Below are 13,435 nucleotides of genomic sequence, written 5' to 3'. Positions count from 1 at the left end.
TTGTGAACCATTGGCCGAGTGGGAGGTCTACCTAAAGAATCGGGAGGGTCTCGATGACCTGGGAAAGCACTGGGCGAACTGGTGGATTAATTGGTAAAACTGGTAGCTTCCTTGGTGCGCGCATGCCTGACTTAGGAGTGTAAATCACATAAAATATGCAAGCTTACAGTATAGTTTGAAAATAGTCAGGACAAGTGCACAAGTTCATTGCATTGCATACATTCACGCGCATATGTTGAGAGATAAAATACGCGTATATCATGTGCACGGGTTATAAAATGCTACGGTAAAACTATGCATGATCACGTACAGGTCTATGTGCTGCTGTGCACATTTGCTTTAAAGTTATCCTCCCAGTCTGTAACTGTCTCTCACTTCTCAGCTGAAGCTCTGCACCTCCAGTCACTGCACCTCTGACACTCTGCACCTCCAGCCACGGTTCCTCTGCACCTCCAGCCACGGCTCCTATGACTCTCTCCACTCCAGCCATGGCTCCTCTGATACTCTCCACCTCTAATCACTGCACCTCTGACCTCTGCACCTCCAGCCACGGCTCCTCTGCACCTCCAGCCATGGCTCCTATGACTCTCTCCACTCCAGCCATGGCTCCTCTGATACTCTCCACCTCCAATCACTGCACCTCTGACCTCTGCACCTCCAGCCACGGCTCCTCTGCACCTCCAGCCATGGCTCCTATGACATCCTCCACATCCAGCCACTGCTCCTTCTGACACTCTTAATCTCTAGCCACTGCTCCATGTTGACACTCTGCACCTCCAGCCATGGCTCCTCTGCACCTCTCCACCTCCAATCACTGCACCTCTGACCCTCTGCACCTCCAGCCATGACTTCTCTGACTCTCTCCACTCTATCGCCTCTGGTAACCTCTGCATTTCAAGCCACTCCTCCGTTAAGCCTCCTTCCTCCAGCCACAAATCTTCCCTCATTCCCTTTACCTTAGTCTCTCCAGTAGCTGCTCCTCTGGCCTCCTGTCACACTACCATCTGCTCCTCTGGCTCCCTCACTTCAGGCCATTGTCACAATCCTTGGGTCCTCTCCTTCCCCACCTTGTGCCACTGCTCCAAAAGCCCCTCCCCAAACGTATGCTGCTGCCTCCACTCCTCAGGTCCTCCATGCCCACCTCATACCACGTCTGCCACTCCTTGAGTGTCCCCTAATCTCCAGTTGTGGCTCTCAGGTCCTCCTCCATGTTCTTCCACTCCCGCCAGGCCACAAAACAGACTTAACAGTCACAGCCTTCCCTATGTCTGCCACTGAACCTATCCCTGGAGCCAGCCCCAGCTGCCTGCCTCCTGCCAGCTCCAGTCCCTAATACAGACCCAAGCCAACCTCTGCTGCCTGCCTCCTGCCAGCTCCAGTCCCTAAAACAGACCCAAGCCAGCCCCTGCTATCTGCCTCCTGCCAGCTCCAGTCCCTAAAACAGACCCAAGCCAACCTCTGCTGCCTGCCTCCTGCCAGCTCCAGTCCCTAAAACAGACCCAAGCCAACCTCTGCTGCCTGCCTCCTGCCAGCTCCAGTCCCTAAAACAGACCCAAGCCAACCTCTGCTGCCTGCCTCCTGCCAGCTCCAGTCCCTAAAACAGACCCAAGCCAGCCCCTGCTATCTGCCTCCTGCCAGCTCCAGTCCCTAAAACAGACCCAAGCCAACCTCTGCTGCCTGCCTCCTGCCAGCTCCAGTCCCTAAAACAGACCCAAGCCAACCTCTGCTGCCTGCCTCCTGCCAGCTCCAGTCCCTAAAACAGACCCAAGCCAGCCCCTGCTATCTGCGTCCTGACACCTCCAGTCCCTAAAACAGACCCAAGCCAACCTCTGCTGCCTGCCTCCTGCCAGCTCCAGTCCCTAAAACAGACCCAAGCCAACCTCTGCTGCCTGCCTCCTGCCAGCTCCAGTCCCTAAAACAGACCCAAGCCAGCCCCTGCTATCTGCGTCCTGACACCTCCAGTCCCTAAAACGGACGCAAGCCAGCCCCTGCTATCTGCCTCCTGCCACCTCCAGTCCCTAAAACAGACCCAAGCCAACCTCTGCTGCCTGCCTCCTGCCAGCTCCAGTCCCTAAAACAGACCCAAGCCAACCTCTGCTGCCTGCCTCCTGCCAGCTCCAGTCCCTAAAACAGACCCAAGCCAACCTCTGCTGCCTGCCTCCTGCCAGCTCCAGTCCCTAAAACAGACCCAAGCCAACCTCTGCTGCCTGCCTCCTGCCAGCTCCAGTCCCTAAAACAGACCCAAGCCAGCCCCTGCTGCCTGCCTCCTGCCAGCTCCAGTCCCTAAAACAGACCCAAGCCAACCTCTGCTGCCTGCCTCCTGCCACCTCCAATCCCTAAAACAGACCCAAGCCAACCTCTGCTGCCTGCCTCCTGCCAGCTCCAGTCCCTAAAACAGACCCAAGCCAACCTCTGCTGCCTGCCTCCTGCCAGCTCCAGTCCCTAAAACAGACCCAAGCCAACCTCTGCTGCCTGCCTCCTGCCACCTCCAATCCCTAAAACAGACCCAAGCCAGCCCCTGCTGCCTGCCTCCTGACACCTCCAATCCCTAAAACAGACCCAAGCCAGCCCCTGCTGCCTGCCTCCTGACACCTCCAGTCCCTAAAACAGACCCAAGCCAGCCCCTGCTATCTGCCTCCTGCCACCTCCAATCCCTAAAACAGACCCAAGCCAACCTCTGCTGCCTGCCTCCTGCCAGCTCCAGTCCCTAAAACAGACCCAAGCCAACCTCTGCTGCCTGCCTCCTGACACCTCCAGTCCCTAAAACAGACCCAAGCCAACCTCTGCTGCCTGCCTCCTGCCAGCTCCAGTCCCTAAAACAGACCCAAGCCAACCTCTGCTGCCTGCCTCCTGACACCTCCAGTCCCTAAAACAGACCCAAGCCAACCTCTGCTATCTGCGTCCTGACACCTCCAGTCCCTAAAACAGACCGAAGCCAACCTCTGCTGCCTGCCTCCTGACACCTCCAGTCCCTAAAACAGACCCAAGCCAGCCCCTGCTATGTGCGTCCTGACACCTCCAGTCCCTAAAACGGACGCAAGCCAGCCCCTGCTATCTGCCTCCTGCCACCTCCAGTCCCTAAAACAGACCCAAGCCAACCTCTGCTATCTGCCTCCTGCCACCTCCAGTCCCTAAAACAGACCCAAGCCAACCTCTGCTGCCTGCCTCCTGCCACCTCCAGTCCCTAAAACACACCCAAGCCAACCTCTGCTGCCTGCCTCCTGCCAGCTCCAGTCCCTAAAACAGACCCAAGCCAGCCCCTGCTATCTGCGTCCTGACACCTCCAGTCCCTAAAACAGACCCAAGCCAACTTCTGCTGCCTGCCTCCTGCCAGCTCCAGTCCCTAAAACGGACGCAAGCCAGCCCCTGCTGTCTGCCTCCAGACACCTCCAGTCCCTAAAACGGACGCAAGCCAGCCCCTGCTATCTGCCTCCTGCCACCTCCAGTCCCTAAAACAGACCCAAGCCAACCTCTGCTATCTGCCTCCTGCCACCTCCAGTCCCTAAAACAGACCCAAGCCAACCTCTGCTGCCTGCCTCCTGCCACCTCCAGTCCCTAAAACACACCCAAGCCAACCTCTGCTGCCTGCCTCCTGCCAGCTCCAGTCCCTAAAACAGACCCAAGCCAGCCCCTGCTATCTGCGTCCTGACACCTCCAGTCCCTAAAACAGACCCAAGCCAACCTCTGCTGCCTGCCTCCTGCCAGCTCCAGTCCCTAAAACAGACCCAAGCCAACCTCTGCTGCCTGCCTCCTGCCACCTCCAGTCCCTAAAACAGACCCAAGCCAACCTCTGCTGCCTGCCTCCTGCCAGCTCCAGTCCCTAAAACAGACCCAAGCCAACCTCTGCTGCCTGCCTCCTGCCAGCTCCAGTCCCTAAAACAGACCCAAGCCAGCCCCTGCTATCTGCGTCCTGCCAGCTCCAGTCCCTAAAACGGACGCAAGCCAACCTCTGCTGCCTGCCTCCTGCCAGCTCCAGTCTCTAAAACAGACCCAAGCCAACCTCTGCTGCCTGCCTCCTGCCACCTCCAGTCCCTAAAACAGACCCAAGCCAACCTCTGCTGCCTGCCTCCTGCCAGCTCCAGTCCCTAAAACAGACCCAAGCCAACCTCTGCTGCCTGCCTCCTGCCACCTCCAGTCCCTAAAACAGACCCAAGCCAACCTCTGCTGCCTGCCTCCTGCCAGCTCCAGTCCCTAAAACAGACCCAAGCCAGCCCCTGCTATCTGCGTCCTGACACCTCCAGTCCCTAAAACGGACGCAAGCCAGCCCCTATCTGCCTCCTGACACCTCCAGTCCCTAAAACAGACCCAAGCCAACCTCTGCTGCCTGCCTCCTGCCAGCTCCAGTCCCTAAAACGGACGCAAGCCAACCTCTGCTGCCTGCCTCCTGCCAGCTCCAGTCCCTAAAACAGACCCAAGCCAACCTCTGCTGCCTGCCTCCTGCCACCTCCAGTCCCTAAAACAGACCCAAGCCAACCTCTGCTGCCTGCCTCCTGCCAGCTCCAGTCCCTAAAACAGACCCAAGCCAGCCCCTGCTATCTGCCTCCTGCCAGCTCCAGTCCCTAAAACAGACCCAAGCCAACCTCTGCTGCCTGCCTCCTGACACCTCCAGTCCCTAAAACAGACCCAAGCCAACCTCTGCTGCCTGCCTCCTGCCAGCTCCAGTCCCTAAAACAGACCCAAGCCAGCCCCTGCTATCTGCCTCCTGCCAGCTCCAGTCCCTAAAACGGACGCAAGCCAACCTCTGCTGCCTGCCTCCTGCCAGCTCCAGTCCCTAAAACAGACCCAAGCCAACCTCTGCTGCCTGCCTCCTGCCACCTCCAGTCCCTAAAACAGACCCAAGCCAACCTCTGCTGCCTGCCTCCTGCCAGCTCCAGTCCCTAAAACAGACCCAAGCCAACCTCTGCTATCTGCGTCCTGACACCTCAAGTCCCTAAAACAGACCCAAGCCAACCTCTGCTGCCTGCCTCCTGCCAGCTCCAGTCCCTAAAACAGACACAAGCCAACCTCTGCTGCCTGCCTCCTGCCAGCTCCAGTCCCTAAAACAGACCCAAGCCAACCTCTGCTGCCTGCCTCCTGACACCTCCAGTCCCTAAAACAGACCCAAGCCAACCTCTGCTGCCTGCCTCCTGCCAGCTCCAGTCCCTAAAACAGACCCAAGCCAACCTCTGCTGCCTGCCTCCTGCCACCTCCAGTCCCTAAAACAGACCCAAGCCAGCCCCTGCTATCTGCCTCCTGACACCTCCAGTCCCTAAAACAGACCCAAGCCAACCTCTGCTGCCTGCCTCCTGCCAGCTCCAGTCCCTAAAACAGACCCAAGCCAACCTCTGCTGCCTGCCTCCTGACACCTCCAGTCCCTAAAACAGACCCAAGCCAACCTCTGCTGCCTGCCTCCTGCCACCTCCAGTCCCTAAAACAGACCCAAGCCAGCCCCTGCTATCTGCCTCCTGCCAGCTCCAGTCCCTAAAACAGACCCAAGCCAGCCCCTGCTATCTGCCTCCTGCCAGCTCCAGTCCCTAAAACAGACCCAAGCCAACCTCTGCTGCCTGCCTCCTGCCAGCTCCAGTCCCTAAAACAGACCCAAGCCAGCCCCTGCTATCTGCCTCCTGCCAGCTCCAGTCCCTAAAACAGACCCAAGCCAACCTCTGCTGCCTGCCTCCTGCCAGCTCCAGTCCCTAAAACAGACCCAAGCCAGCCCCTGCTATCTGCCTCCTGCCAGCTCCAGTCCCTAAAACAGACCCAAGCCAACCTCTGCTGCCTGCCTCCTGCCAGCTCCAGTCCCTAAAACAGACCCAAGCCAACCTCTGCTGTCTGCGTCCTGACACCTCCAGTCCCTAAAACAGACCCAAGCCAACCTCTGCTGCCTGCCTCCTGCCACCTCCAGTCCCTAAAACAGACCCAAGCCAGCCCCTGCTGCCTGCCTCCTGACACCTCCAATCCCTAAAACAGACCCAAGCCAGCCCCTGCTATCTGCCTCCTGCCAGCTCCAGTCCCTAAAACAGACCCAAGCCAACCTCTGCTGCCTGCCTCCTGCCAGCTCCAGTCCCTAAAACAGACCCAAGCCAACCTCTGCTGCCTGCCTCCTGCCAGCTCCAGTCCCTAAAACAGACCCAAGCCAACCTCTGCTGCCTGCCTCCTGCCAGCTCCAGTCCCTAAAACAGACCCAAGCCAGCCCCTGCTATCTGCCTCCTGCCAGCTCCAGTCCCTAAAACAGACCCAAGCCAACCTCTGCTATCTGCCTCCTGCCAGCTCCAGTCCCTAAAACAGACCCAAGCCAACCTCTGCTGCCTGCCTCCTGCCAGCTCCAGTCCCTAAAACAGACCCAAGCCAGCCCCTGCTATCTGCCTCCTGCCAGCTCCAGTCCCTAAAACAGACCCAAGCCAGCCCCTGCTATCTGCCTCCTGCCAGCTCCAGTCCCTAAAACAGACCCAAGCCAACCTCTGCTGCCTGCCTCCTGCCAGCTCCAGTCCCTAAAACAGACCCAAGCCAACCTCTGCTGCCTGCCTCCTGCTAGCTCTAGTCCCTAAAACAGACCCAAGCCAGCCCCTGCTATCTGCCTCCTGCCAGCTCCAGTCCCTAAAACAGACCCAAGCCAACCTCTGCTGCCTGCCTCCTGCCAGCTCCAGTCCCTAAAACAGACCCAAGCCAACCTCTGCTGCCTGCCTCCTGCCAGCTCCAGTCCCTAAAACAGACCCAAGCCAACCTCTGCTGCCTGCCTCCTGCCAGCTCCAGTCCCTAAAACAGACCCAAGCCAACCTCTGCTGTCTGCGTCCTGACACCTCCAGTCCCTAAAACAGACCCAAGCCAACCTCTGCTGCCTGCCTCCTGCCACCTCCAGTCCCTAAAACAGACCCAAGCCAGCCCCTGTTATCTGCCTCCTGGCAGCTCCAGTCCCTAAAACAGACCCAAGCCAGCCCCTGCTATCTGCCTCCTGCCAGCTCCAGTCCCTAAAACAGACCCAAGCCAACCTCTGCTGCCTGCCTCCTGCCAGCTCCAGTCCCTAAAACAGACCCAAGCCAACCTCTGCTGCCTGCCTCCTGCCAGCTCCAGTCCCTAAAACAGACCCAAGCCAGCCCCTGCTATCTGCCTCCTGCCAGCTCCAGTCCCTAAAACAGACCCAAGCCAACCTCTGCTGCCTGCCTCCTGACACCTCCAATCCCTAAAACAGACCCAAGCCAGCCCCTGCTATCTGCCTCCTGCCAGCTCCAGTCCCTAAAACAGACCCAAGCCAACCTCTGCTGCCTGCCTCCTGCCACCTCCAGTCCCTAAAACAGACCCAAGCCAGCCCCTGCTATCTGCCTCCTGCCAGCTCCAGTCCCTAAAACAGACCCAAGCCAACCTCTGCTGCCTGCCTCCTGCCAGCTCCAGTCCCTAAAACAGACCCAAGCCAACCTCTGCTGTCTGCGTCCTGCCAGCTCCAGTCCCTAAAACAGACCCAAGCCAGCCCCTGCTATCTGCCTCCTGCCAGCTCCAGTCCCTAAAACAGACCCAAGCCAACCTCTGCTGCCTGCCTCCTGCCAGCTCCAGTCCCTAAAACAGACCCAAGCCAGCCCCTGCTATCTGCCTCCTGCCAGCTCCAGTCCCTAAAACAGACCCAAGCCAACCTCTGCTGTCTGCGTCCTGACACCTCCAGTCCCTAAAACAGACCCAAGCCAACCTCTGCTGCCTGCCTCCTGCCAGCTCCAGTCCCTAAAACAGACCCAAGCCAACCTCTGCTGCCTGCCTCCTGCCAGCTCCAGTCCCTAAAACAGACCCAAGCCAACCTCTGCTGCCTGCCTCCTGCCAGCTCCAGTCCCTAAAACAGACCCAAGCCAGCCCCTGCTATCTGCCTCCTGCCAGCTCCAGTCCCTAAAACAGACCCAAGCCAACCTCTGCTATCTGCCTCCTGCCAGCTCCAGTCCCTAAAACAGACCCAAGCCAACCTCTGCTGTCTGCGTCCTGACACCTCCAGTCCCTAAAACAGACCCAAGCCAACCTCTGCTGCCTGCCTCCTGCCAGCTCCAGTCCCTAAAACAGACCCAAGCCAGCCCCTGCTATCTGCGTCCTGACACCTCCAGTCCCTAAAACAGACCCAAGCCAGCCCCTGCTGTCTGCGTCCTGACACCTCCAGTCCCTAAAACGGACGCAAGCCAACCCCAGCTGCCTGCCTCCTGACACCTCCAGCCACCACACCGACCCATTCAGTCCCCCTGATCTTCCTAAAACAGATCCTAACCAACCCCTGCTATCTGCCAACTCCAGTCCCTAAGACTCACCTAAGCCAGCCCCAGGTGCCTGTATCCTGCCCAGTCAGCAGCTGTCACGTCCCTCAGCCTTCCCCCATGGAGCTAAAACACGGCACAGCACTGCAACTTCACTGTTAGCAAACATGAAACACTAAGGGGTCAATGTTCAGCAGCGAAATGAGCAGACAATTTATCCAGTTACATTTAGACAGATAAAATTGTCAGGGATATTCAGCAGAGTGCTGCTGTCTACTCACCCCATTTGTAGTCACATAAACAAAAGTACGCCGGATTTTATAAGAAATGCACATAGCCGCATGTATCTTATAAAATCCGGGGTCGGCGTTTCAAGGCTGCGCAAAAGCGGCAGCCTGCGAGCGCCGAGCCGCGCAGGCTGCCTCCGTTCCCTCTGAGGCCGCTCCGAAATCGGAGCGGCCTCAGAGGGAACTTTCCTTCCGCGTCTCCCCACCTTTCCCTCCCTTCCCCTACCTAACCCACCCCCCACCCTACCTAAATCCCCCCCCCCCACCTTTGTTGTGCAAGTTACGCCTGCTTGACGCAGGCGTAACTTGCGCGCGCCGCCTTGGCATCCCCTGGCACAGACCGCAGTGCCGGGGGACTCAGGACCGCCCTCCCGGCCCACGCCCCCGGTCCCACCCCGGACTGCCCCCTGACCCCGGACATGGCCCCAGATACCCCCCCGCCTGCCGACATACCCCTGGACACGCCCCCTCCCGCACCTTTTACGAAGCCTCGGGACTTACGCACGTCCCGGGGCTTTGTGCGCGCCTGCGGCCTATGCAAAATAGGCGCGCCGGCACGCAAGGGCCCTGCGCACGTAAATCCAGCAGGATTTACGTGCGCAGGGCTTTTAAAATCTACCCCTTAGCCAGTTAAGATATCCATTGAGAAGTATGCCTGAACACAGAAGACCAAAATGGAGAAGGAAATCCCCAGAAGCCTCTGCGTGTCTTTGGCGTGCCTGGGCTGAATGGACTCTGAGTGACTTACAGAATGTCCCTGGATATCTGAGGAGGCACCAGACAGGTGATGTCTATTCATAGAGTCACCACAGGGGAGCTTCAGGCACCATTCTCAGGAGTTTGTAATCCACACAGTTACAGACGTGTTGATTGCCTTTACCAGTAAGAGTTTAACAGAACAAAGAGAGCCATGGGAAATGGGCTACACATCCTGGGAAGCCAATCAGGGATAGTTAGCGATGATTTAATCATCACAACTTATGTAAATGATCCTTTGGGCAGTCATGCAAGTCTCTAGAACCTTCTATCCTTTTCCTGTATTTGAATGTTACCTATAAAAGAAGGATCACTTCCTGTATCCAGAGAGATGCTGGTCAGATTGTAAGACGAAGGGCACCCAGTACCCAGCATCTCCCGAGAACACTTATATTGACTAATAAAAATACATTATACTTTTTACTGAGTCCAAGTGTTCTTGTGTCCCTGGCCATGAGCATAGAGTAAGCTTTAACACCATCTATCTCTGAATATTGGAGATAGCCAGATACATTATCGGCTAGCTTACCTCCTCCCTGGGAGGCCCCTGGAATGCCTCCAACTTATCCTTCTAATTTTTCTCCTCAGATAAACAGTTAGCCTGATAATTCAGAAGTGCTCAGAGCAATGGGAATTTTAAAACACATGGCTTGATGGCTAAGTCCTGAATTTGGGTGGGCAATGCATTTTAATATTGACTTCAAAGAAAGTAATAAAATGATTCATAGAGGGAATTCTGCTGGTCAGACAGTAACAAACTAAAAATGCAGAAAGTAAACAAAGGGTCAGGTGATAGGTACTTAAGCCTTGACAGCGCGCTGTACTGATAGGCGCTGCAGCACCTTTGTAGGCCTGGCGTCGGCCTTGCCACCTTACTTGTGGATCACGGATCGCGATTCGTGGAAGTTGACAAGGAATCCATCCAGCAGAGGGAGAAAGACCTCGCTCACGTCCGACACCACCATCATCTGAGGCTGTGCCAGGCTGCTCTTCACGTTGTAGAAGTGGAGGATTTTGTTATAGGTGACAAAACCAACCCTGATTGCAGAGGCATCTGCTTGGTCTTCCCTGGAAGGAAAATATAAAAGCAATATTATCCCTGTTCAGGTCTCTGGTGAGATCTCAGCTCAGCACAATCTGCAAAGGGTCGCTGGCCACTACAATGGGCCTGAGCTGTGCTAGAAGGCAAACCTACAGAGACAGACCGGGCTAAAGATGTACTCTTTACACGAGAGAAGGGAAACACTGATATGATACAAACATTTTCAATATAATTATAAATGATCTGGAAAGGAATAAGACGAGTGAGGTGATCAGATTTGCAGATGATACAAAATTCACAAGTGGATTGTGTTAAATTGCAGGAGGACCTTGCAAGACTGGAAATTTGGACATCCAAATGGCAGATGAAATTTAATGTGGACAAGTGCAAGGTGATGCATATAGGGAAAAATAACCCTTGCTGTAGTTACACGATGTTAGGTTCCATACTAGGAGCTACCGCCCAGGAAAGAGATCTAGGCATCATAGTGGGATATGATAGAAGTATTTAAAATCATGAGAGGTTTAGATGTGAATTGGTTATTTACTCTTTCAGATACTCCATGAAGTTAGCAAGTAGCACATTTAAAACAAATCAAAGAAAATTCTTTTCACTCAGTGCATAGTTAAACTCTGGAATTCATTGCCAGAGGATGTGGTTATAGCAGTTAGTTAACTAGGTTTAAAAAAGGTTTGAATAAGTTCCTACAGGAAAAATCCATAAAGTGCTATTAATTAATAAGCAATATTAGTTTGAGATTTATTTAATGTTTGGGTACTTGCCAGTTACTTCTGACTTGGATTGGCCTCTGTTGGAAACAGGATACTGGGCTTGATGGACCCAGTATGGCATATCTTGTGTTCTTATGTTCTTATATATTTAGGAGGCTTCAACAAGTTAGCAGAAGAAACCAATTTATATAGAATAAAATGTTCAAGGACAAGTGAGCATCCTAAGAGGGAACTTGCCACAGACTTCTAGCAGAGGTTACAGGAGCCAAACAGTGACAGGATTCAAACATGTATGAGAGAGACAGCCAGGGAGGAAGGGAGATGAGACCACAGATGGAGTAAGACCTGTGGATGGATGTGGATGGATGTACTGGACGGTTCCAAGTGTTCCTTTCTGTGTTTCCGTGTCTATAAAAGTCTCCTTAGCAGTAACTCAGCTCTGCTAGCCAAGGACTGACTGTAAGAGGTGCCCGGCAATAGGGCAGACCTGGGCACCAACGAGCACAGGTCCCAGGCCACGCTAGACACTCACTCTGCATTTCATGTTGCCTTCCTTCTCCCCCTTATATTTCACTTTCTGTTGTCTCTCCCTGCAGTCCTCGGGTTATCACTGAGTAGCTCCAGTGCTCGGGTCATTAATGCACAAAGCAGGAAGTCAGGAGATCTCTTAATGCATGAGAGAAGCCCCCTGCTTCTGCCCCCTTGCCACACAATTAGCTGACGGGAGATGGCATGATAAGTGGCCATGAGGTTCTCCTTTCCTAATCCCGTGGTGGCAGGTGCTGCAGGAATTCTTTATCGACCTTTGGGGGGTGCCCTAAACGCCTCCTCTCACCCCATCAGGGAGTGGGGACTCACCTGGGCCTGGTTTGGGGGACTGGAATTGGCAGGGGACCAGATGGAAAGCGTCTCAGCCTTCCAGCAGCCACCGTTAATCCATCTGCCCTGCTTGTAGTAATTGCCCCATGTGTCTGTTCTGCCTGCAGTAATTATCCGGTGTGTCTGCTCTGCCTGCAGGAATTACCCTGAGTGTCTGCTCTGCCTGCAGTAATTACCCGGTGTGTCTCCCCTGCCTGCAGTAATTACCCAGTGTGTCTGCTCTGCCTGCAGTAATTACCCTGTGTGCCTGCCTTGCCTGCAGTTATTACCCTGTGTGTCTGTTCTGCCTGCAGTAATTACCCGGTGTGTCTCCTCTACCTGCAGTTATTACCGGGTGTATCTGCCCCGCCTGCAGTAATTACCCGCGGTGTCTCCTCTACCTGCAGTTATTACCCGGTGTGTCTGCTCTACCTGCAGTAATTACCCGGTGTGTCTGCCCCGCCTGCAGTAATTACCCTGTGTGTCTGTTCTGCCTGCAGTAATTACCCGGTGTGTCTCCTCTACCTGCAGTTATTACCCGGTGTGTCTGCTCTGCCTGCAGTAATTACCCTGTGTGTCTGCTCCGCCTGCAGTAATTACCCTGTGTGTCTGCTCTGCCTGCAGTTATTACCCTGTGTGTCTCCTCTACCTGCAGTTATTACCCGGTGTGTCTGCTCTGCCTGCAGTTATTATGTGGTGTGTCTGCTCCGCCTGCAGTAATTATCCTGTGTGTCTGCTCTGCCTGCAGTTATTACCTGGTGTGTCTGCTCCGCCTGCGGTAATTATCCTGTGTGTCTGCTCTGCCTGCAGTTATTACCCGCTGTGTCTGCGCCGCCTGCGGTAATTATCCTGTGTGTCTGCTCTGCCTGCAGTTATTACCCAGTGTGTCTGCTCCGCCTGCAGTAATTACCCAGTGTGTCTGTTCTGCCTGCAGTAATTACCCGGTGTGTCTGCTCTGCCTGCAGTTATTACCCGGTGTGTCTCCTCTACCTGTAGTTATTACCCTGTGTGTCTGCCCTGCCTGCGGTAATTACCCGGTGTTTCTGCCCTGCCTGTGGTAATTACCCGGTGTGTCTGCCCTGCCTGCAGTTATTACGTGGTGTGTCTGCTCCGCCTGCAGTTATTACCCGGTGTGTCTGCTCCGCCTGCAGTAATTACCCGGTGTGTCTGCCCTGCCTGTGGTAATTACCCGGTGTGTCTGCCCTGCCTGCAGTTATTACGTGGTGTGTCTGCTCTGCCTGCAGTTATTACCCGGTGTGTCTGCTCCGCCTGCGGTAATTACCCGGTGTGTCTGCCCCGCCTGTGGTAATTACCCGGTGTGTCTGCCCTGCCTGCAGTTATTACGTGGTGTGTCTGCTCCGCCTGCAGTTATTACCTGGTGTGTCTGCTCCGCCTGCAGTTATTACCCGGTGTGTCTGCCCTGCCTGTGGTTATTACCCGGTGTGTCTGCCCTGCCTGTGGTAATTACCCGGTGTGTCTGCCCTGCCTGCAGTTATTACGTGGTGTGTCTGCTCCACCTGCAGTAATTACCCGGTGTGTCTGCCCTGCCTGTGGTAATTACCC

The 13,435-nt window shown here is 55.3% G+C and overlaps 1 protein-coding gene across 1 annotated transcript in view; it reads right to left on the bottom strand.

Annotated features, from left to right (window-relative positions):
• SEC24D (SEC24 homolog D, COPII coat complex component) overlaps nt 1-13,435 on the bottom strand; it is a 337,918-nt gene that overhangs the window by 89,486 nt on the left and 234,997 nt on the right. Inside the window, exon 12 of the mRNA XM_029613783.1 lies at nt 10,118-10,309. Within this exon, the coding sequence (XP_029469643.1) occupies nt 10,118-10,309 (192 nt within the window). The remainder of the gene's footprint in view (nt 1-10,117; nt 10,310-13,435) is intronic.

Source organism: Rhinatrema bivittatum, chromosome 1 (genome assembly GCF_901001135.1).
Source record: "Rhinatrema bivittatum chromosome 1, aRhiBiv1.1, whole genome shotgun sequence".
In the NCBI taxonomy this organism is placed as follows: domain Eukaryota; kingdom Metazoa; phylum Chordata; class Amphibia; order Gymnophiona; family Rhinatrematidae; genus Rhinatrema; species Rhinatrema bivittatum.
The sequence above is the reverse complement of the archived record's forward strand: the minus strand, read 5'-3'. Positions and strand labels throughout refer to the sequence as shown.